Source organism: Ascaphus truei, chromosome 21, assembly GCF_040206685.1.
Source record: "Ascaphus truei isolate aAscTru1 chromosome 21, aAscTru1.hap1, whole genome shotgun sequence".
Lineage (NCBI taxonomy): Eukaryota > Metazoa > Chordata > Amphibia > Anura > Ascaphidae > Ascaphus > Ascaphus truei.
Genome location: NC_134503.1, coordinates 4,111,591 through 4,131,741, shown reverse-complemented (window position 1 = coordinate 4,131,741; position 20,151 = coordinate 4,111,591). Strand labels below are relative to the sequence as shown.

The window sequence follows — 20,151 nt, the reverse complement described above, 5'->3', positions numbered from 1 at the left end:
GGTTAAAGAAATCCTGGCGTCTCTAGCAGAGACAGTGTGCTCTGCATGTCCTCGTGGGCAGGAAGAGGTTAATAGGAGGGAAGAAATCCCGGTGGGATGCCGTACAGGCTTAGGCATTAGGAGAGCAACACTGCGCAGCCAGTTACCCTGCAATGGGGAGGGTTAGGTATTCTGGCCTCAACTGCAGGTTCCTCTGTCAGCAAAGTGGGGGTATGAAACCCTGAGCAGCTACCTGCACCGTGCCACCCGTCCCTCTCGTGCCAGTCCTATGCCACACTACAGTCACCATCTGCCATGCATTACCACCCCTCTCTTCTCCGTCAAGCTGCAGCCTCAGCAGAAACAGCTCTGCCGGTTACACCAACACACCCCGAATCCTGGTCCCAAATACAGCTCAGGGACCCAGGCAATCGCTGAATACAAATGTCACTTTATCCTGTCCCTCTGTGCTCCCTGGGTCTTTACACCCAAAGATAACCTACACAGTGTAAGATAGTGGGTTTCAACCTTTTCTTGGTTAAGCAACCCAATAATTATATTGTGAAATTCTGTGGAACCCCGACCCTCTCTAATAGCGCATCTGAGTTCTAATGTATTGTAAGGAACCCCAACCCTCTCTAATAGCGCGTCCGAGATCAGATGCATTGTAAGGAACCCCAACCCTCTCTAATAGCGCATCCGAGATCAGATGCATTGTAAGGAACCCCAAACCTCTCTAATAGCGCGTCTGAGTTCAGATGTATTGTAAGGAACCCCAACCCTCTCTAATAGCGCGTCTGAGTTCAGATGTATTGTAAGGAACCCCAACCCTCTCTAATAGCACGTCCGAGATCAGATGCATTGTAAGGAGCCCCAACCCTCTCTAATAGCGCGTTTGAGATAAGATGCATTGTAAGGAACCCCAACCCTCTCTAATAGCACGTCCGAGATCAGATGCATTGTAAGGAACCCCAACCCTCTCTAATAGCGCGTTTGAGATAAGATGCATTGTAAGGAACCCCAACCCTCTCTAATAGCGCGTCTGAGATAAGATGCATTGTAAGGAACCCCAACCCTCTCTAATAGCGTGTCTGAGATCAGATGCATTGTAAGGAACCCCAACCCTCTCTAATAGCGCGTCTGAGATCAGATGCATTGTAAGGAACCCCAACCCTCTCTAATAGCGCGTCTGAGATCAGATGCATTGTAAATTCTTCTGTATTTGGTACAATTTTCAAATGACCTGAAAATTGCTGGGAACCCTTTAGGGATGCTTGTGGAACACAAGGGTTCCTAGAATCCCCAGTTGAAAAACACTGATATGAGCCCTCACCAGTCCCAAACTTTGATAAGTCCCTCCACCTTTTTTTATCCACATACGAATAAGCCCAACTTATTTTAAGGGAGCCAGGACCTGTGAGAACCCATTTCTTCTCTAGCCTCCCTACATTTTATTTATACTAAAAAAACAACAACTATCCTTGCATTAAAACAACGTGAGGTTTTCTGCACACGAGAGACCAAGGGGGGTGGGGGGGGGGAGGTCTCCCCCTCTGCACCTCCTAAAAGAAGTTCTGAAATATAATCCATCTTGACCCAAGTCTCCCTCCTTTATACGTCCTCACCCCGGTCTTTACATTGTAGGCTCCTCTGAGCAAGAGCCCTGTGATATTAGGATGTTGTAATCTGCTGCTACATTTAAATCTGATTGGTGTCTACTGTTCATTTTCCATTGTACTGCTCCGCGGAATAAGTTAGCGCTCTACAATCAAATCATAGCGACAGCAGCCGTCCCCTTACCAGTAGCCCATGGGGTAAAATCGTCTCCCCACGTCCATCATGGATCTGAAATCCAAACTCATCCTGGGGAGCAAACTTCTCTGCTCCTGCGCTACCAGTGCTTGTGAACTTGGGCTGGTCCGTCCTGGACCCCAGCAGCCTCCCTCCTCCTCTTTTTGTCCCTCCCTCTCACTGCCCTTCATGGAATGTGGAGCAGAGCAAGGGGCTCGCACAGCCCTCTCTTGGCTCTCTCAGCTGATGGAATTCCAGGTCATTAACATGCTCCTAGCATCCCAGGCCTCCTCACGCTCTCATCAAGCAGGGAGAGGAAAAGTTATCTCTCTGGGGATGTGTCTCAAACTTAGAAGCACTTGTTTCAGAACCAGAGAACAATGTGACACTGCCTGTTCCAGAGCCTGAGAACAATGTGACTTTGCCTGTTACAGAACCCGAGAACAATGTGACTTTGCCTGTTCCAGAACCCGAGAACTATGTGACTATGCCTGTTACAGAACCCGCGAACAATGTGACTTTGCCTGTTACAGAACCCGCGAACAATGTGACTTTGCCTGTTACAGAACGCGAGAACAATGTTACTTTGCCTGTTCTAGAACCCGAGAACAATGTGACGTTGCCTGTTCCAGAACCCGAGAACAATGTGACGTTGCCTGTTCCAGAACCCGAGAACAATGTGACTCTGTTTGTTCCAGAACCCGAGAACAATGTGACTTTGCCTGTTACAGAACCCGAGAACAATGTGACTATGCCTGTTCCAGAACCCGCGAACAATGTGACTTTGCCTGTTACAGAACCCGCGAACAATGTGACTTTGCCTGTTACAGAACCCGCGAACAATGTGACTTTGCCTGTTACAGAACGCGAGAACAATGTTACTTTGCCTGTTCTAGAACCCGAGAACAATGTGACGTTGCCTGTTCCAGAACCCGAGAACAATGTGACGTTGCCTGTTCCAGAACCCGAGAACAATGTGACTCTGTTTGTTCCAGAACCCGAGAACAATGTGACTTTGCCTGTTACAGAACCCGAGAACAATGTGACTATGCCTGTTCCAGAACCCGCGAACAATGTGACTTTGCCTGTTACAGAACCCGCGAACAATGTGACTTTGCCTGTTACAGAACCCGCGAACAATGTGACTTTGCCTGTTACAGAACGCGAGAACAATGTTACTTTGCCTGTTCTAGAACCCGAGAACAATGTGACGTTGCCTGTTCCAGAACCCGAGAACAATGTGACGTTGCCTGTTCCAGAACCCGAGAACAATGTGACTCTGTTTGTTCCAGAACCCGAGAACAATGTGACTCTGCCTGTTCCAGAACCCGAGAACAATGTGACTCTGCCTGTTACAGAACCCGAGAACAATGTGACTCTGCCTGTTCCAGAACCCGAGAACAATGTGACTCTGCCTGTTCCAGAACCCGAGAACAATGTGACTCTGCCTGTTCCAGAACCAGAGAACAAGGTGACTATGCCTGTTCCAGAACCTGAGAGCAAGATGACTCTGCCTGTTCCAGAACCCGAGAACAATGTGACTCTGCCTGTTCCAGAACCCGAGAACAATGTGACTCTGCCTGTTCCAGAACCTGCGAATAATGTGACGTTGCCTGTTCCAGAACCCGAGAACAATGTGACTCTGTTTGTTCCAGAACCCGAGAACAATGTTACTTTGCCTGTTACAGAACCCGGGAACAATGTGACTCTGTTTGTTACAGAACCCGAGAACAATGTGACTCTGCCTGTTACAGAACCCGAGAACAATGTGACGCTGCCTGTTACAGAGCCTGAGAACAATGTGACGTTGCCTGTTCCAGAACCCGAGAACAATGTGACTCTGTTTGTTCCAGAACCCGAGAACAATGTGACTCTGCCTGTTACAGAACCCGGGAACAATGTGACTCTGCCTGTTACAGAACCCGAGAACAATGTGACTCTGCCTGTTACAGAACCCGAGAACAATGTGACTCTGCCTGTTACAGAACCCGAGAACAATGTGACTCTGCCTGTTACAGAACCCGAGAACAATGTGACTCTGCCTGTTCCAGAACCCGAGAACAATGTGACTCTGCCTGTTCCAGAACCCGAGAACAATGTGACTCTGCCTGTTCCAGAACCCGAGAACAATGTGACTCTGCCTGTTCCAGAACCCGAGAACAATGTGACTATGCCTGTTCCAGAACCCGCGAACAATGTGACTCTGCCTGTTCCAGAACCCTGTGAACAATGTGACTTTGCCTTTTACAGAACCCGAGAACAAGGTGACTCTGCCTGTTCCAGAACCCGAGAACAATGTGACTCTGCCTGTTACAGAACCCGAGAACAATGTGACTCTGCCTGTTCCACAACCCGAGAACAAGATGACTCTGTTTGTTACAGAACCCGAGAACAATGTGACTCTGCCTGTTCCAGAACCCGAGAACAATGTGACTCAGAAAATACATAGCCCAAGGATAAATGTTCTTCATTCTTAACCTGTAAAAGCCTGTTGATGCCTGACGCTTATTTGTAACTGCCTCTAGAATAATAAATGATATTTACACAAACCTGTGTCGAGCGAATAATTATTGGAACAAAGAATCTGTATTTTCACACACTGGATAAATGTTTTTGGAACAAAGCCATTGAAAATAAATATTTATTTTCCCTCTCCCTGTTCCAGAACCCGAGAACAATGTGTCTGCCTGTTCCAGAACCCAAAAACAATGTGATCGCATGTTCTAGAACCCAAGAACTGAAATTGCTTTCTACAGATCATAGAACTGTATTAGCCCCTACCACTTCAGCTGGGGGGCTATTCCATGAGCCCACCACCTTTCTGGAAAGAAGTACTACCTCATATTTCCCCTAAGTCTTCCACCCTCCAGCTTCAGAGCGAGGGAGGGAGACCTAGAACATGTGAGGACATACTCCACAATGTAACTGTCTCTTCCGAAGCCAGAGATCAAGGTTACAGTGCTCCGTATGGACACAGGGTGATACTGGGCCCTCAGCGTTATAGTATCTGATAATATCCCAAGAGTCTCTTGTCTTACCTGTCCTCACAGCTTCCTTTGCACTCTCCATGTCCATCCCCTGCCCTCTCCGCACCGCCCTGCCCCTCTCTCCGTGCTGGGACCTGTTCAGGTGTCTCACGGGTCACAGGGTGGGGACCACAGAGAATCTCTGAAGGCTTCTGTCCTGGTCTGTCCCCCTGGCGCAGTTCCCCACGAGGTGTTGGGGTGCTGACTTTTGGAGCGGGAGCCTCGTATAGGTTTGGAGGTGCTTGCTTGCCCGCTGCTTTTAGGGACGGGACAACGATGATATCGTTTGGGTCGTAGGACGGTGGGTCAACTGTGGGTGTCAATGTTTCCTTTTTGGCTTTGGGCACACGTTTGGTGTTGGTTCTGGGCATCGTTCCCATGTGGCTATACATGTCGCATGACCTGGCATAGGATGGGCTCCTGGGTATGGCTGTGAGGTCATCCTGAGTCTTCTCAAAGGGGCTTTCCCCGCTGACGCCATCGTGGTGCTGCTGTAACCCTGCGTCTCGAGATCCCCCTCTGCGGAAGGCACGGGGGAGGCTGCTCAGACTGCCAAAGCCTTTGAATTTAAAGAACTCTGCAAAGAGTACAGCAAGACATGTATGGAAGAACGTATCAAGCATCTGGCTCAGGTCACCAAACATTCAGGAGTACACGCTTATTGTAAAGGTCATTGTAGATACATTTAAAGACCTGAAAACTATTATATTGACACATTGTGCATGTATTTGTTACATCTGTACCACAACTTGTTAGAAATTAGCAGGAGGAGAGAGTCTTGGGACCACATCCAGGCCCTTTCCAGGCAGCATTTGGCAGTCGAACGGCCCTGGGCTGAAAGAGTAACGTAGTGGCAATGTTGCTGCCTCGGAAGTGGGTGAACCCAGTTTGAAACCTGGTCTCAGCTCAACTTTGTGATCTTTATCTCCCTGTGCCACGGGCATCACAATTACGATGGTGAGCTCTTGTGGGTAAGGAATCGTTGTGCCTGCAAATGTCTCCGTTCAGTGCTGTGTAACACGGTCAGCGCTCTATACCATGATATTTCTTATATAGCGCTGCAATGTACTCAGCTCTGGGCATAGAGTGTTGCAGACATAGATCCCTGCCCCACAGAGCTTACAATCCAAAGCAGTGGTGCCCAACTCCAGTCCTCAAGGTCAGGTTTTCAGGATATCCCTGCTTCAGCACAGCCGGCTCAGTAGAAGACTGAGCCACTGACTGAGCCGCCTGTGCTGACGCAAGGAGTGATTGAGCCCCTATGCTGAAGCAGGGACATCCTAATATACCTGACCTGTTGGTGGCCTTTGAGGACAGGAGTGGCCTGCCCCTGGATTAACCCCTTCCCTGCCCGAGCGGCCTGCAACACATTGCACGGTGTTAAGGGGTGGGGTGTGAGAATAAGCGTCTCAAATGAAGAAGTACGGGATCCCTGGGCTACAGACACCGCAGCCCGCAAGTTCACATGTTACTGTAGCCAAAAATATTCACTGACCGCGCCCCCCCCCCCCCTCCCTCCGCTGGACTTCCCCTTGTAGCTCTTACTACAGGCCAGGGATATTATGGACGTTTACCCAAGTTAAACCTTCCTTGCCAACGTATTGCAGGGCAAAGGTTAACCCCTTCACAGTCAGGCGGGTCTGCCATACATCGCAGAATTAGGTTTTGCGGGCTAAAGAGGCAATCCAGGCGGCGCTTTAAAAAAAAATAATATATATATATATATAAAGCAGAAAATATCCGTATTAGTCCAGTTGCGATAGTGCAGAATAAATGAGTTCTTCAGTATTAGGTGATACCTTTTTTATTAGACTAACAATTTATGTCATAGGACAAGCTTTCGAGAGTTCTCCTCTCTTCTTCAGGTCTAGCAATACTGATATAAAAATCAAAATCCTCAATGGAATGTTTAAAAGCACCCAAGAACGGAAAACATTTGAACTCAGAATGATAAGACTCTTTGACACCAAAACCAAAGGACTTAATGCGGACATGGGTTTTCTTACACCCTATCAAAATTGCTTGTAATTATCCTGCTTGCCTCTATTCTTATCCACACTTTCTCTCCCCCCCAGTATCCCTCCCCCTCCCCACCTTTCTTTGACACTGTCCTCTGGCTTCAAACACTTAACACCCTACCTTATCTACAGTAAATATCTGTTGTTTTTTTTTCTTCCTCTCTCTACACTGTTTTAGCCATTGAATCCTTTGTATATCAGTATTGCTTGACCTGAAGAAGAGAGGAGAACTCTCGAAAGCTTGTCCTATGACATAAATTGTTAGTCCAATAAAAAAGGTATCACCTAATACTGAAGAACTCATTTATTCTGCACTATATATATGTATATATATATAAAATCCTGATGTGCAAAATCCGCAGCACTCACCAATTCAAATGCAAAAATAATTTAATGTAGAAACACAAGCATCAGGGGTAACAACAGGAAAAAAGAAGCAACGTTTCGACCTCCCGGTACTTTCTCAAGCTCCGTTGCTGAAGCTGGGATATCCTGAAAACCTGACCTGTTGGGGTTCTTGAGGACTGGAGTTGAGAACCCCCTGTCCTATGTCACAAGCTAGTTCATCTAACTTCTACTTCAGGTGGTTACCCAACCTCACCCCAGACCTAGCAGGTGTGCTGACGCAGAAAGGACAAGGAATGATGCACAGTTTGATACCTCTGATTGCAGTATGCGCGTCACAGAACTCCTCTTATTAACGCCACCCTGCTCCCACTCTGCAGCACGCCGTGCAAAATCAGAGCAAAGTGTCGTGAATCGATACATTTCGGGGAGGTATGAGATGGAAAAAGAAGGTACATATCCTTCCAGCTACCCCAAAAGATTACCTGAGCGCCACGCTTAGAAGAAAGATAAAGAAGGCCTTAGCACAAGGGTTGGCAACTCCAGTCCTCAAGGGCCACCAACAGGTCAGGTTTTCAGGATGTCCCTGCTTCAGCACAGGTGGCTCAATCAGTCCTTGCTGCAGCACAGGCAGCTCAATCAGTGGCTGTGCAGAAGCAGGGATATCCTTAAAACCCGACTTGTTGGTGGCCCTTGAGGACTGGAGCTGCCCACCTCTGCTTAGCACGTGCTGGAAGCCCAGTCTTTGTAGTGGGAGGATCTAATGTGCTAGTGGTTGTCTCTTCTTTTACACTGGAAGGGTGCTAGAAACAATAGAATGCTGTTGTGAATAATACTCCGATTGCTGGTAAATATGGATACTCACTGAATTTCTTGGCGCTGTGCTTCTTTGCGCTGTCACTCATTTTGCTGCTTAGTCAATCGTGAGAACAAGTTGCAAACCCTCTTACACTTACATTGAGCGTTTGTCACCCCCGCGCCCCGTGCTGGGGCCGTCCCCCCTCTGCACCGTTTCCTCTGTTTCGATGCGCTCTTACACATCTTCCTGCCTCATGTCTCTTATCTGTCCGTGTGGTTTGGGTGCTGAGCTCTTTAACCACAAAGCTTGCTGGGTAGCAGTGACTATCCTGTAAAGATGCTCATCTGAGGAACCAGAGACCCAAAGTCAGCTATGTGTGACTTGGGAAAGTCATTTTATCTCCCTTGCGACCTTGAAATATCAAGTTTGTAAGCTCTTGGGGACAGCAAGTCTAGCTACGGTATGCTCAGCGCTGCACACACAGTTATCTCAGTGCAGGCCTCACTGTAGGAGGGAGCGGTGTATAGGACAGGTCCCCTCTCAGGGCTGTGACAGGCAGGTCCCCTCTTAGGGCTGTGACAGGCAGGTCACCTCTCAGGGCTGTGACATGCAGGTCCCCTCTCAGGGCTGTGACAGACAGGTCACCTCTCAGGGCTGTAACAGGCAGGTCCTATTGGGACTGGCAAGTCCCCTCTCAGGGCTGTGACAGACAGGTCCCCTCTCAGGGCTGGGACATTCACAGAACATTCCCCTCCCTCTCTTTCTCCCCCTCCTCCCCCCCCTCTTTCTCCCCTCCCCTCCCTCCCCCCTCTTTCTCCCCTCCCCCCTCCCCCCTCTTTCTCCCCTCCCCCCCTCCTCTCTTCTCTCCCCCCCCCTCTTTCTCCCCCCCCCTCTTTCTCCCCCCCCCTCTTTCTCCCCCCCCCTCTTTCCCCCCCCTCTCTCTTTCTCTCCCCCCCTCTCTCTCTCCCCCCTTTCTCTCTCTTCCCCCCCCTCTCTTTCTCCCCCCCTCCCTTCTCCCCCCCCTCTTTCTCCTCCCCCCCCTCTTTCTCCTCCCCCCCCTCTTTCTCCCTCTCTCTCTCTCCCCCCTCTCTCTCTCCCCCCTTTCTCTCTCTTCCCCCCCCTTTTTTTCTCCCCCCCTCTCTTTCTCTCCCCCCTCTCTCTTTCTCTTCCCCCCCCCTCTCTCTCTCTTCCCCCCCCTTTCTCTCTCCCCCCCCCTTTCTCTCTCCCCCCCCTCTTTCTCCTCCCCCCCCTCTTTCTCCTCCCCCCCTCTTTCTCCCTTTCTCTCCCCCCTCTCTTTCTCTCCCCCCCTCTCTTTCTCTTCCCCCCCCCTTTCTCTCTCTTTCCCCCCCCCCTTTCTCTCTCTTCCCCCCCCCCTTTCTCTCTCTTCCCCCCCCTTTCTCTCTCCCCCCCCCCCTTTCTCTCTCCCCCCCCCCCTTTCTCTCTCCCCCCCCTTTCTCTCTCCCCCCCCCCCTTTCTCTCTTCCCCCCCCCCTTTCTCTCTCCCCCCCCCCCTTTCTCTCTCCCCCCCCCTTTCTCTCTCCCCCCCCCCTCTCCCAGGCCGCACCTCCCTCCCTCCCCTCGGCCCCCCGTGTCTCCGCCCCGCCGGTTTGCGGCCTGTCCCCCCCGCATGGAGCGCAGACACAGCCCGGCCGGAGAAGAGCCCGCTGCGTGAGCCCCGCAGTGAGTGCGAGAGCCGGGGAGCCGCGGCGCCGCCCTCACACTGGGAGAGACCGAGGCTTTGAGGCCTACCCCCGGGAGCAGCCTGAACTCCTCGGCCCAGCACCGGGAGAGGCCGGCGGCCGGCGGCCTGTGTCCCGAGCCGGAATCCCGCGGCCCGGCCGGGTCGGAACCGCCTCCCTCCACCTCGGGCCCGGCCATGTCCAAGAACTACGACTCGGTGGAATTCCCGTTCTGTGACGAGGTGTCAAAGTACGAGAGGCTGGCGAAGATCGGGCAGGGCACGTTCGGGTGAGGAGACCGGGGAGGGGGGGCGGTGTATATACACACGGGGGGATACATACAGAGGGGGTGTATACATGCACGGGGGGGATACATACAGATGGGTATATATAAACGTGGGGATACATAGAGAGCGGTATATATACACGTGGGGATACATACAGAGGGGTATATATACACGTGGGGATACTTAGAGAGGGGTATATATACACGTGGGGATACTTAGAGAGGGGTATATATACACGTGGGGATACATACAGAGGGGTATATATACACGTGGGGATACATACAGAGGGGTATATATACATGTGGGGATACATACAGAGGGGTATATATACACGTGGGGATACATAGAGAGGGGTATATATACACGTGGGGATACATAGAGAGGGGTATATATACACGTGGGGATACATAGAGAGGGGTATATGTGCACGGCGGATACATAGAGAGGGGTATATATGCACGGGGATACATAGAGATACATACAGAGGGGTATATATACACGTGGGGATACATAGAGAGGGGTATATATGCATGGCGGATACATAGAGAGGGGTATATATGCATGGCGGATACATAGAGAGGGGTATATATACACGTGGGGATACATAGAGAGGGGTATATATGCACGAGGGATACATAGAGAGGGGTATATATGCACGGGGGATACATAGAGAGGGGTATATATGCACGGGGGATACATAGAGAGGGGTATATAGGCACGGCGGATACATAGACAGGGGTATATATGCACGGCGGATACATAGACAGGGGTATATATGCACGGCGGATACATAGACAGGTGTATATATGCACGGCGGATACATAGAGAGGTGTATATATGCACGGCGGATACATAGAGGGGTATATATGCACGGCGGATACATAGAGAGGGGTATATATGCACGGCGGATACATAGAGGGGTATATATGCACGGCGGATACATAGAGAGGGGTATATATGCACGGCGGATACATAGACGGGTATATATGCACGGCGGATACATAGAGAGGTGTATATATGCACGGCGGATACATAGAGAGGGGTATATATGCACGGCGGATACATAGACGGATACATAGACGGGTATATATGCACGGCGGATACATAGAGAGGGGTATATATGCACGGCGGATACATAGAGAGGGGTATATATGCACGGCGGATACATAGAGGGGTATATATGCACGGCGGATACATAGAGACGGGTATATATGCACGGCGGATACATAGAGGGGTATATATGCACGGCGGATACATAGAGAGGTGTATATATGCACGGCGGATACATAGAGGGGTATATATGCACGGCGGATACATAGAGAGGGGTATATATGCACGGCGGATACATAGAGGGGTATATATGCACGGGGGATACATAGAGAGGGGTATATATGCACGGGGGATACATAGAGAGGGGTATATATGCACGGGGGATACATAGAGAGGGTATATATGCACGGGGGATACATACAGAGGGGTATATACACGAGGGATACATACAGAGGGGTATTTATGCACAGGGGGATACATACAGAGGGATGTATATGCACGGGGGATACATACAGAGGGGTATATTTGCACAGGGAATACATAGAGAGGGGTATATATGCACGGCGGATACATAGAGAGGGGTATATATGCACGGCGGATACATAGAGAGGGGTATATATGCACGGCGGATACATAGAGAGGGGTATATATGCACGGCGGATACATAGAGAGGTATATAGGCACGAGGGATACATACAGAGGGGTGTATTTGCACGGGGAATAAATAAAGAGGGGTGTATATGCACGGGGGGTACATACAGAGGGGTGTATATGCACGGGGGGGTACATACAGAGGGGTGTATATGCACGGAGGGTACATACAGAGGGGTGTATATGTACGGGGGGTACATACAGAGGGGTGTATATGCACGGGGGGTACATACAGAGGGGTGTATATGCACGGGGTACATACAGAGGGGTGTATATGCACGGAGGGTACATACAGAGGGGTGTATATGTACGGGGGGTACATACAGAGGGGTGTATATGCACGGGGGGTACATACAGAGGGGTGTATATGCACGGGGTACATACAGAGGGGTGTATATGCACGGGGGGTACATACAGAGGGGTGTATATGCACGGGGGGTACATACAGAGGGGTGTATATGCACGGGGGGTACATACAGAGGGGTGTATATGCACGGGGGGTACATACAGAGGGGTGTATATGCACGGGGGGTACATACAGAGGGGTGTATATGCACGGGGGGTACATACAGAGGGGTGTATATGCACGGGGGGTACATACAGAGGGGTGTATATGCACAGAGGGTACATACAGAGGGGTGTATATGCACGGGGGTACATACAGAGGGGTGTATATGCACGATGGGTACATACAGAGGGGTGTATATGCACGGGGGGTACATACAGAGGGGTGTATATGCACGGGGGGTACATACAGAGGGGTGTATATGCACGGGGTACATACAGAGGGGTGTATATGCACTGGGGTACATACAGAGGGGTGTATATGCACGGGGGGTACATACAGAGGGGTGTATATGCACGGGGGTACATACAGGGGGGTGTATATGCACAGGGGGTACATACAGAGGGGTGTATATGCACAGGGGGTACATACAGAGGGGTGTATATGCACGGGCGGTACATACAGAGGGGTGTATATGCACAGGCGGTACATACAGAGGGGTGTATATGCACAGGGGTACATACAGAGGGGTGTATATGCATGGGGGTACATACAGAGGGGTGTATATGCACGGGGGATACATACAGAGGGGTGTATATGCACGGGGGTACATACAGAGGGGTGTATATGCACGGGGATACATACAGAGGGGTGTATATGCACGGGGGTACATACAGAGGGGTGTATATGCACGGGGGTACATACAGAGGGGTGTATATGCACGGGGTGATAAATCATAGATTGTAAACTTATCAGAGCAGGGACTGTGTGTGTAACATTCCTACGTGCTGCGTACTGTGCACTATATACTGTAATTGTGACACGCTCTGAGTCCCATTGGGAGAAAAGCACTATATATAAAAACGTTATTATACATACAGAGGGGGTATATATGCACCGGTAGCGCATACATACTGCGTGTGTGTGTGTGTCACATATACATACACACCCTGTGTCATACATACAGAAGGGCTATATATGCACGGGGCATACATACAGAGAGGGTATCTCCCCTCCTGCGCTAATCACTAGCGGAGGCGTGGGGCAGTATTCACATGCCCGCCGGCATTACGCAGCTGACCGGAGCGGGGAGGAGCTCATACCCACGGCTGCAATGTCACTTCTAGCAGCGCAGAATATATACTGTATACATGTCTGTAATGTGCAGCCCTTTTGGGGGCTCTAGGGCCACATGTGATGTTGCACATTATATATCTATCTATCTCTATCTCACCTTACTACGTTTGCTCCACAGGGAGGTGTTCAAAGCCAAGCATCGCCAGACCGGGAAGAAAGTGGCGCTGAAAAAGGTGCTGATGGAGAACGAGAAGGAAGGGGTAAGAGAGGCCGATCCCCCCACTGCTCCGCCTCTAATAAAATCCCTTTGCAGCGCCTCTGTAATGCATTAAATCAGGGGCGGCCAACTCCAGTCCTCAAGGGCCACCAACAGCTCAGGTAATAAGGATATCCCTGCTTCAGCACAAGTGGCTCAGCCAATGACTGCACCACCTGTGCTGAAGTAGGGCTAGCCTCTAAACCTAATCTGCTTGTGGCCCTTGATTACTGGAGGTGACCGTTCTGGTACAGGGGGCTTCCAGTCCTCAAGGGCCACCAACAGATCAGGCAATAAGGGTATCCCGACTTCAGCACGGGTGGCTCAATCAACGACTGAGCCGCCTGTGCTGAAGCAGGGATATCCTGAAAACCTGACCTGTTAGTGTCCCTTGAGGACTGCAGTTGCCCACCCCTGCATTACATTGTAACCCTCATCACCAGCTGCTGGAAGCAGGGGGGCCGGGAAATAGTGGGGGTGGGGGTACGCGCTCTCGCACATCAATCCTTTCTTTCGTCTCCTTTCAGTTCCCCATCACGGCTCTGCGAGAGATTAAAATCCTGCAGCTGCTGAAGCACGAGAACGTGGTGAATCTCATCGAGATTTGCCGGACTAAAGGTAGCACGAGTCTTGTGTCTGCCTGAGCGCTCACACCGCTGCATGTACGCGCTATGCGGTCTCGCTGGGGGGGGGGGGGGCAGGGGGTGCGGTAGCAAGCGGGCACCCGGGTGCATGGTTACCATCTAATTCTTGTTAACCTCTTCACTGTCACGGGCAACGAAATGTCAAAAGGTAACAGATGTGGATGCTGCGTATTTAGCCTCTCGCTGGGAGAGGGTCCCGGAGGGGCAATTACACCACGAACACCCCCCCCCCCCCCCCCGTCTGCCCCAAATCTAAACATTGCTAGCTGGAATCTGTCGGGGTGTACCGTCATAAGGTTTGGTCGCCTTCCACCAGGGGTGGCCAACTGTCCTCAAGGGCCCCTAACAGGTCAGGTATTCAGGATATCCCTGCTTCAGCACAGGTGGCTCAATCAGAGGCTCAGTCTTTGACTGAGCCACCTGTGCTGAAGCTGGAATATCATTGAAAACCTGTCCTGTTGGTGGCCCTTGAAGACTGGAGTTGGCCGCCCATCGCCTCCCTGTATTATTGAGGTGCATTTTTTCTTCCAAATAATTATCGAGGAATTTTAAAGCAGAAATCTTTCCCGTTTCTCAACTTCTGCAACTGCGCGGAGCCTTAAAACGCCTCCAACCTGCTTTGGTTGTGTTGTCTACTTCATCAGCGCCTCCAAATTATATCCGTGGGTTATAATTACTAATGAGAAATGGGGAAGGAGAAAATGACACTTTTTCCTGCTTCCCGCGCTATTTTAGACCTTTTGACGGAAATGCCGTTCCACAATTTGCCCCCTGGCAGTGAACGGGGTTAATTCAAAGAGGCAGGGACCACTTGTGACCAAAAGCGAACGAACAGAAACTCGGGTCAACGGATAAAAACGCCAGTGACGGATTAAATTATAACTATCGGGCGGGCGGTAAGCAATTCGGATACATTTTTGCAAGTTCCCACTTGCATCGGGAGGGAGAATATCGATTTTAACGCATTTATTCCACTGCAGATGATACGTTTAACCGCCTCTGGCAGCGCAGGGGTCGAGTTCCCATGCATGCTACAAATCCCCCTGAGCGCCTCCGGCCTGTTCTTTCCGTTGGTCCTGGGTGGTCTTTGCCCCTTTGAAGAATGTTCCGAATATAAGCTTCTGCTGGGAGTGTCAGAGCCTTTCCGAGACTTTTTCCCACCTAGTTTCTCCTACAGCCAACCAGTATAATAGATACAAGGGCAGCATCTTCTTGGTGTTTGATTTCTGCGAGCATGACCTAGCCGGGCTGCTGAGCAATGCCCACGTCAAGTTCACCCTGTCCGAGATCAAGAAGGTGATGCAGATGCTTCTCAACGGCCTCTACTACATCCACAGGAACAAGGTGAGCGCGCGCCGCCCCGTCTCTTCCCTCCCCTGGCGGCTCGCGCCAGGACCGGTGGCCACCTTGGGTTTACCGTGTCTGACGTTTTCGGGTTCCAGATCTTGCACCGCGACATGAAGGCGGCGAATGTGCTGATCACCAGGGACGGGGTGCTGAAACTGGCCGACTTTGGGCTGGCCAGGGCCTTCAGCCTGGCGAAGAACAGCCAGCCGAACCGTTACACCAACCGCGTGGTGACGCTCTGGTACCGGCCCCCTGAGCTGCTTCTGGGTATGTGTGGTTAGGACACGGTCAACTGTGTGTTTATCATAACGCGCCAACATATTCCGCAGCGCAGTACAATGGGGTCTAGAGACGATGACCATAAAATATCAAACATTAACCCCAGTGGTGGGGAACCTCAAATAGTTTTAGGGCCCACAGATCCAGCCCCAATATCCTATTGCTCCATTACAAGTTACTAAATGCTCTGTTTGAATGAAGGGCCTGTGAGCATGGCGCAGTATATTGTAATTGGTGAAGAACAATGGTTTTATGGCTGTCTTCTGCCTTTAGGGGAGCGTGACTACGGACCCCCCATTGACTTGTGGGGTGCAGGCTGCATCATGGCTGAGATGTGGACTAGGAGCCCAATCATGCAGGGGAACACAGAACAACACCAGCTGACACTCATCAGCCAGCTGTGTGGCTCCATCACACCGGAGGTGAGTGTCAACTCAGGTTCTACCACACGCGGAGTCGAGTGCCAGCTGATAGCAGAGCGTTCTTCTGTTGGATGTTGCTGGTGTTTGTAAAAACAGACACAGCAGCGGTGCCTCCCTCCAGGTCCGTGACTATCAGGGGGTTCCCTGGGCTGGGCCATGTTAATTTCAGCGCCGGGGGAACCCTCTTGTTCCTGAGACACTTATCGGAAACACTGGCACAGGTTCTTCCTGATTGTTTAATTCCCTAGTGTCACTGGGGGGGGGGGGGATGGGTTTAAGGTGCCATTTTGTTTCCCCTGGAGGGGATGATACTGGCGCGAAGTTTACAGGTATCTCGGGAACCGAGGAGCTCCGGGGACTCGCTGCTTCTCACCTATAATTTAATTTTGTATCTACCATGTGTCACAGTTGGTGTCCAGCCGTAAGTATACAGCAGCCATGCCCTGTAGCAGGTGGACTTACTTCTTGTCTCCCCATCTGTAGGTCTGGCCCAACGTAGATAAATATGAACTGTACCAGAAGCTGGAGCTGCCCAAGGGCCAGAAGAGGAAGGTGAAGGATAGACTCAAGGCTTATGTGAAAGACCCGTACGCTCTGGACCTCATAGACAAGCTGCTGGTTCTGGACCCAGCTCAGAGAACGGACAGCGATGACGCTCTGAACCATGACTTCTTCTGGTCTGACCCAATGCCTTCTGACCTGAAGAACATGCTCTCCACCCACAACCAGTCCATGTTTGAGTACCTGGCCCCTCCCAGGAGGAGAGGAGGTCACATGCCCCAGCAGCCAGCCAATCAGAGCAGGAACCCTGCAGCCACAAACCAATCAGAGTTTGACAGGGTCTTCTGAGGACATGTATGGGACTTGAACATTTTATTTATGGGAAGGACAAAGGAAGAACACCTAGACATTTTTCTGCTCACAGATTTGATTCCGTAACGAGAATATTGTGTGAGGAGGAGGAGTTTGCATGGGTGCATCTCGTCACCTCGAGGACCCAGTGACAGTGTTAGAGCCACCTACTAAAACCCACTACCCGTACTGAGCACCATTTCAGTTCTGTAGGAGACACCATAGATGGTCTGCGTCCTGAGCTAGGGATTCAAACTTGATCTTGGTCCAAATGGTTTGTCCTTTGGCCCTGTTACTTTGTAGCCCGAGTGGTACTTCTTGATCTAGATTAAATTTGCACATCAGGCATTCCAGATTTAGAAAACGATGATTTAGGTGCATGGCCGGCCAAACATTTCAGCTTGTGTGCAAGGTCATCCTGGGCAAGGCGTGAGAATTATCCTACGGGTCTTGTGATAAGTGGCCCAGAGACTGAACCTTCTTTAATACTCACGTGGAATTGGGGTCCCGCTGCTGTCTCCCTGCAATCCCTAAGCCCATATATATTATCAGGAGCGCCCTACGTCTGCCTGTATTTGGGCGATCCTGGCATGCTCTAACCGAGCTGGATTGCTTAACGCCATTCTTATAATTAGAATGAGCTTCCTCTGCAGAGTGACCTGCAAAATACATCGGCGTTTGTTGAATGCTTCCCAAATGTTTACAACACTGTGCAATGTGGCACTGAGGTGGTCCGCAAAGAGGTGTGAGCTGCTCCTCATCCTGCACAAGGGTTGGAACAGTTCTCCGAGCCGAAAAACGGTTCTTCCTGTGATAAAAGCTGTTGGTTACATGTTTTTTTTTTTATTTTATAATGTGGTATACTTGAAACAAATAATGTTCCTTACAGGGATTGTGTAATTGGTATGATTTAGGCTCTGTGCCCTCACACTTCCATGTCGCTGACTGTGCCTGCGGTTCCAGGTTTCGATAATTGAACTGATTTTCCGAAGGCTTTCTGCATTGCCGTTTCTTTTGTGTATTTGATACAAAACTACCATTAAATAATTACATTCTCCTACTGTTCTGTGTAAAGACATTTTATATGCATTGTGCATTTCTTCCTCGTGCTGATAATTAAAAAAAAAAGTTTAAAAAACACTGCGTTACCCCGACCCTCTCTAATAGCGCGTCTGAGATCAGATGCATTGTAAGGAACCCCAACCCTCTCTAATAGAGCGTCTGAGATCAGATGCATTGTAAGGAACCCCAACCCTCTCTAATAGCGCGTCTGAGATCAGATGCATTGTAAGGAACCCCAACCCTCTCTAATAGCGCGTCTGAGATCAGATGCATTGTAAGGAACCCCAACCCTCTCTAATAGCGCGTCTGAGATCAGATGCTTCGTTAATTCTTCTGTAGTTGGTACAATTTTCAAATTATCTGAAAATTGCAGATACCCCTTTTAGGAACGTCCGTGGAAAACGCCAGTTGTAAAACACGGATCCAAGTGTTGAAAGCAAAGCTTGTTCTTGTACCACAATAAGTGCGGAAACATGACGCCTAATCAATACACTTCATTACTTCATTCATACGAATGGATTTCTGATCTTCCCAAGCAAGGAGAAGACGGCTTCACAGCATATTGGAAAGGGGGCAATAATTCCTGCATAAGACCCCCAGTGCTCGTGGTTAAGTATGGTAAGGCACCATGTGTTATCTGTAATTAGCCTTACAGAGCATGGGCCGGTATCCTGTAATGCGGACTTCAGTATTATTTGGGGATACCCATTTTTTATTTGAACTTACAATTGCTATTTTACGGCACGCTTTAGAGCGTCACAACTCACGTCGCGCAATACAGATTTACTAAGATTGAATGAGTATCAGCGATCCTGTGTGGTTTATTTGCAACCGGTTGTGTAGTATTAGATATGGGGCGGCCAACTTCAGTCCTCAAGGGCCACCAACAGGTCAGGTTTTCAGAATATCCCTGCTTCAGCACAGGTGGTGCAGTCATTATGACTGAGCCACCTGTGCTGAAGCAGTGGTCCTGAAAACCTGACCTGTTGGTGGCCCTTGAGGACGAGTTGGCCGCCCCTGTATTAGATACTTGCTGCCTAATTCCCCCACCCGCCCACTCATTATGCACCGTTAAAACGCATTAATGTATTAAGCTTCCTTGGGTTGCTATAGCAACCATTTATAAAGGCACAGCACTCCCTCCTTTGTAATAGGCGGCCATATTGTGAACCCCAGGAAGCAGGATCTTTGCCGATTGATCACGGGAGAACGTAGCGATCGGCAGCTTAGATAATGACATTTCCTTAAAGGAAAGCAACTGGTGCATCTATTAAAGCAGGGGGGTGCAAACTGGGGGGCGCGTGAGATTTTCGGGGGGGGGGGGGAGGGCACGGCAGTTACAGGGGCCCCGCGCTTACCTGAAGCCTCTAACTTTACTTACCTTAACTTTCCAGTGATGCGTTGCCATGGCAACCTGGCATCATTTGATGCCGGGGGGGGGTGAGAGCAGGCAGGGGGGTGCAGGGAGAAGAGTTTGTGCACCCCTCTATTAAAGCAAACGACAAATGCAAACTATTGCCACTTTTACCACAGATGTCAAATACAAGATAACACTCTCGGGCCGGGAGAGAAGGACTGACCGAGGGGATAGCAAATAAACAGAGGCAATAAGTGGGTGAACGTGAGTGAGAGATGGGGAGAGCCTGTAGGCCGGAGCTTCCAGCAGCAGTGTAAGGGGGGGGGCAGTGTGAGGGGGGGGGGGGGCAGTGTGAGGGGGGGGGGGGGCAGTGTGAGGGGGGGGGGGGGGCAGTGTGAGGGGGGGGGGGGGCAGTGTGAGGGGGGGGGGGGGGGGCAGTGTGAGGGGGGGGGGGGCAGTGTGAGGGGGGGGGGGGGGCAGTGTGAGGGGGGGGGGGGGCAGTGTGGGGGGGGGGGGGCAGTGTGAGGGGGGGGGGGGGCAGTGTGAGGGGGGGGGGGGGCAGTGTGAGGGGGGGGGGCAGTGTGAGGGGGGGGGGGGGGCAGTGTGAGGGGGGGGGGGGCAGTGTGAGGGGGGGGGGGGCAGTGTGAGGAGGGGGGGGGGGGCAGTGTGAGGAGGGGGGGGGGCAGTGTGAGGGGGGGGGGGCAGTGTGAGGGGGGGGGGGGGCAG

General features: G+C 50.9%; 2 protein-coding genes across 5 annotated transcripts in view; one reads left to right on the top strand and one right to left on the bottom strand.

Moving 5' to 3' along the window:
- Window positions 1-8,671, bottom strand: part of SH2D3C (SH2 domain containing 3C) — a 34,878-nt gene extending 26,207 nt beyond the window's left edge. Inside the window, exons 1-2 of one of the 3 annotated variants that reach the window (XM_075578521.1) lie at window positions 8,025-8,671; window positions 4,809-5,373 (exon numbers count right to left, since the gene is read on the bottom strand). In XM_075578521.1, the coding sequence (XP_075434636.1) occupies window positions 4,809-5,373; window positions 8,025-8,064 (605 nt within the window). In that variant the 5' untranslated portion in view covers window positions 8,065-8,671. Of the gene's footprint in view, window positions 1-1,779; window positions 1,936-4,808; window positions 5,374-8,024 lie in introns of those variants that run through there. The other 2 variants (XM_075578520.1, XM_075578522.1) reach the window with 2 other exon arrangements.
- An 852-nt stretch (window positions 8,672-9,523) lies between these two features.
- CDK9 (cyclin dependent kinase 9) lies at window positions 9,524-18,067 on the top strand. 2 transcript variants are annotated; one of them, XM_075578547.1, is made up of 7 exons: window positions 9,524-9,925; window positions 13,385-13,466; window positions 13,990-14,080; window positions 15,284-15,450; window positions 15,549-15,720; window positions 16,006-16,154; window positions 16,638-18,067. In XM_075578547.1, exons 1-7 carry the CDS (start codon window positions 9,834-9,836, stop codon window positions 17,001-17,003), a joined length of 1,119 nt encoding a protein of 372 aa, XP_075434662.1. In that variant the 5' UTR covers window positions 9,524-9,833; the 3' UTR covers window positions 17,004-18,067. The 2 variants fall into 2 exon arrangements, with proteins under 2 accessions (XP_075434662.1, XP_075434661.1); XM_075578546.1 differs by having other exon boundaries at window positions 15,272-15,450.
- Window positions 18,068-20,151: the final 2,084 nt, after the last annotated feature.

What these genes read in the sequence shown, in the direction of transcription:
- CDK9 (XM_075578546.1), top strand. Translation starts at nt 9,834, where the DNA reads ATGTCCAAGAACTACGACTCGGTGGAATTCCCGTTCTGTGACGAGGTG. An exon ending in ATCGGGCAGGGCACGTTCGG is followed by an intron (nt 9,926 to 13,384) that starts GTGAGGAGACCG and finishes TTTGCTCCACAG; the next exon opens with GGAGGTGTTCAAAGCCAAGC. An exon ending in GTGGCTCCATCACACCGGAG is followed by an intron (nt 16,155 to 16,637) that starts GTGAGTGTCAAC and finishes CCCCATCTGTAG; the next exon opens with GTCTGGCCCAACGTAGATAA.